This window comes from Crocodylus siamensis, chromosome 6 (genome assembly GCF_052110815.1).
Source record: "Crocodylus siamensis isolate JL-2025a chromosome 6, ASM5211081v1, whole genome shotgun sequence".
Lineage (NCBI taxonomy): Eukaryota > Metazoa > Chordata > Crocodylia > Crocodylidae > Crocodylus > Crocodylus siamensis.
The window spans coordinates 45,171,448-45,175,410 of record NC_143400.1 but is presented as its reverse complement, the minus strand read 5'-3'; the positions used below and the strand labels follow the sequence as shown (position 1 = coordinate 45,175,410).

The window sequence follows — 3,963 nt, the reverse complement described above, 5'->3', positions numbered from 1 at the left end:
TGAATCACAGGATACCACAAGCTGTCCAGAGGCAACTCCTATTTCTACAAAATATTGTGGCAAACCCAGTGTGGCCAAACCACTCCATTATGACTCCCCATCACTCACAATCAAAGATGGGAAGAGTTGGCTATCATGGGGCACTACAAGATCCTTCAGACAGTGATAGTAACAGCCACTGGGTGTTCCCAAGCAGCAGCTCTCTTTCCTCTTTTAAATGTACTAAAATTTATGGTTGTCCAAATCCTTCATTTTCCTCCATGGCACAAGCATACTTATGTAACTGCAAGATTTACTCCTTGGTGTTTTGTGCAATGCTAATTATAGAGAGACAGCATGCAACTGTGAAACCTGATGAAATGTGGAAAAAAGAATTGATATTTCAATGGTCTCCTGGCATTCTCCAGTTCACACTATTTGTGTTCCTTTGTACTATCTCTCTTTAGGTTAGGGGGTTAGGTCTTCTTGGGAAAAAAAGATATTTCAAAGTGCCCAAGAATTGAAGTGGTGTTCTTCAACCTTTTCCGACTTAAGGTACCCTTGGATAGACTCAAGGCACCCCTCAGAAAATACCAACCCTTAGCTTTCACTCAGTTTTTGACTACAGAAGCATAATAGAGGAATTTGGTCTGCTACAAAGAGCTCAGACCACAACTGGTCAGAATGATTTAATAATGTGGATTCCTATTTGAAATCTCTGGATTTATCTTGTGAATCATGTTTGCACACTTACTAATGCCAAAACTGTGTGTTATTTTGTGGCACCTTTGAAAGGTATCATGGCCCCTGGCTGAGAAGCAATCAGTTAATAGAACAGATCAGATCTTGCAAAAGTTAGCTTTTATGTATTCTTACAGTCTACAAACATGTGGCTTTTTTGTTATACTTAAAGTTTTCATTTTATATTGTTTTTATTTGTATTTTACTTCATTTTATTTAATGTTTGAAATCCAACTGCTGTGAATAACTTTCTTTCACCACTTAGGGATATCAAGACTTTAAAGTAATGTTGGTACTTTCAGTGGCATCAGGCTTTTCATTTTTGCTGATTGACTTAGCAGAATGCTATGGAAAATATACTTAGCTATTATTATTGGGTATGGCATGGGATATTGGTCTCTATGTGTATAACAGAACAGGAAGGTGATTGAAGTGAATTCTTTCTTACCTACCCTATCAACCTCTGACAATAATTATCCACCCTGCTGATACCTCCAACACATTAGTGTCCAAAGTGCTCTGATTAGTTTGAAGAAATGATTAGAAAGGAGGTCATATTCTGACACAAATCAGTCTTCCTCCTTTCTTTTCTCCCTTCCTTTTTTCTGTAGTGCCATGTATCCACACTTTTCACTGAATTATCTCTCTTTCTAGTTATCTGTTGTGTTCGGGATTGATTCTTCTGGACTATTTTTTCTGGAGGTTTCTGGAGGGCTGGGCACCCAAAGGTCATTGAGGATGTTTTCTGTATTTATTCTTACAATATACCAGCAAATATGGCATAGATTCTAACTTTCCTTTCCTTTTCTTTTTCTCTTTAAGATGTCCCAGAAGAGATGAACCATACCTCAGTGGTGGAGTTCATTTTGTTGGGCCTGACCAACAACCGGCAATTGCAAATCATCCTGTTTGGGGTTCTCCTTGTTGTCTTCCTTTTGATCCTGCTGGGAAACCTCACTGTCATCACCATCACACTGGTTGACCATAACCTCCAGACCCCCATGTATTTCTTCCTCCGGAACTTCTCCCTTCTGGAGATCTACTTCACTTCCACCTTCATGCCTAGGACCCTCTACAGCCTCCTGTTGGATAAGAAAGCCATTTCACTCCCTGCTTGTTTCATCCAGTTTTTGTCATTCTTCTACTTGGGTACCTGTGTTTTTTTCCATGTGGCGATGATGTCCTTTGATCGCTATGTGGCTATCTGCCGCCCCTTGCATTACTCCACTATCATGAATGGGAGATTTTGCATCCAGCTGGTAGTGGCCTCTTGGGTGGCAGCTGTTTTTTTGATGGTTCCTCCTACTGCTATGATTATCCAGTTGCCGTTCTGTGGGCCCAATGTCCTGAACCACTTCTACTGTGATATAGCCCCCTTGCTTCAGTTCTCCTGTGCAGATACGCAGCGCATTGAATTAATATTCTTGACTGCAGTGATATTGATCATACCTGGTACTCTGATAGTGAACATCATTTCCTATGGCTATATCATCTCCACCATCCTGCGCATCCCATCTTCCACAGGCAGAAAGAAAGCCTTTTCTACCTGTTCTGCTCACCTCTTGGTAGTCACAATACTGTACAGCAGTGCAATTTTCAGGTACATTAGGCCATCTCAGAAAGCTGGGTGGGATTTTGACAAGATTGTGTCTTTTCTCTACTCGGTAGTGACCCAGCTCTTTAACCCTTACATCTATACACTGAGGAACAACCAAGTGAAAAAGGCTCTGAGGGATCTCTTTAGTAGGGCATTTTCTTAGTGCATTGCAGAAATATAAGTGGTGAACAAAGACAGTAACTGACTTCGTACATTGCTTTATCATGTTTTGAGTAAGGAAGGAGTGATAGACGGGATAGACGTTGCCTTAGCACATCTAGATTAGCAGCTTCATAGCTCATGAGATCAAAAGGGACCATTGGATCTTGGGCTCTGACCAGAAAAAAATGTAGTTGTCCCTCTAGTGACCCAAATATATTAGTATTGATTTGGAGACTTCAAACAAGACAGAATTCATGAGGTCCTTGTGTAGTTCCCACCCTAGCACTCAAACAATTTCTTTTTACCCCAACACAATAGTTTTTCTGCCTTATTTCTTTAGTTGAATTTGTGTAGTGTTCCTTCTTTCCCTTATTTCTTGTTTGTCTCCCACATTTGTATGCCTTATTACCACATTCATGGTGTTCTTATTCCTAGTTGTTGTAGTTATTGATGCAGGATTCAGATGTCATAACTGACAGCATCAGTCGATTGCACGATCAACTGTTATAATTATAACTAGAAAGATAACACAAGTCACAGAGTTTACTGTATGTAAGAAAGATATTTAAGTTTTGAGTTTCCTACCGATGATCCAGGTGGTAGTTGTGAGGACCACTAGTGAAGACCAGTTGAAAATTCTGAACCTACTAAAGCATTTGGGCTAAATCCTATTTCACCTTAGTGGACCCAAGTGACATTTCCATAAAAATGGAACTGCAATTTTTTGCCAATAATGCACTGTTTGGATCCCATGTAGGCTGGCTCTTCTTGTATTCCCTAATGCACATACTTCAGCTGTGGAAGTGCCTGTGGTGGGGGATAGAATCACCCACGCACCTATATAGGTAAGCCAGCAGGTAAGCCAAAAAATTCTTATCAGGAACCAGATCTTTTGCTTAGGTCATATTTATTGTTAATGAGCACTGGATTTGTAACTACTTTTGCAAATTTTCTAACACTTGACTTTTTACAGAATCATGACTTTAGATATACCAGAAGCAGAGGGGGGAAAAAGGGAAAGGCTAAGCATATGGATGTTTTTACAGTCTGCTTCCAATATTTGATGCTAGACAAATAGGTGAAGTAATGCAATTACAAGGGACCAGGTGTAGGAAACAAGTAGGTTAAAAATAAATAAGTGTGAATCTGTAGGTTGAACTTGTTCTGTTGCTTCATCTTATTGCAGCCACACCACACTGGGTTGATAATGTGACTTTTTATAAGTCACTGATTGATTGAGATCTTTATATTGCCAACCAGTGAGTGTGGTCAATTTGATTTCTTGCAGTTATCTTCAAGACACAAACAGTTAACATGATCATAACTCCAGTTTATATGAAAGACACTGGTGTAGTTGGAGTTATAAAAGCCCCTCCAGAAGGGAGGGCAATAACATTATTCCTATTTTCCAGAGCTGTCCAGATATGAAATGAAACACCCAGAAGTCATTCTTGCCTGTGCAGGGAGGAAATTAACCCCAGTGT

At 39.9% G+C, this 3,963-nt stretch overlaps 1 protein-coding gene across 1 annotated transcript; it reads left to right on the top strand.

The window, feature by feature from the left end:
- The first annotated feature begins 1,556 nt into the window (after positions 1-1,556).
- On the top strand, positions 1,557-2,480 carry LOC149862538 (olfactory receptor 6C76-like). The gene has a single exon (XM_090053386.1). The coding sequence runs from the start codon at positions 1,557-1,559 to the stop codon at positions 2,478-2,480; it is 924 nt and encodes a 307-aa protein (XP_089909512.1).
- Positions 2,481-3,963: the final 1,483 nt, after the last annotated feature.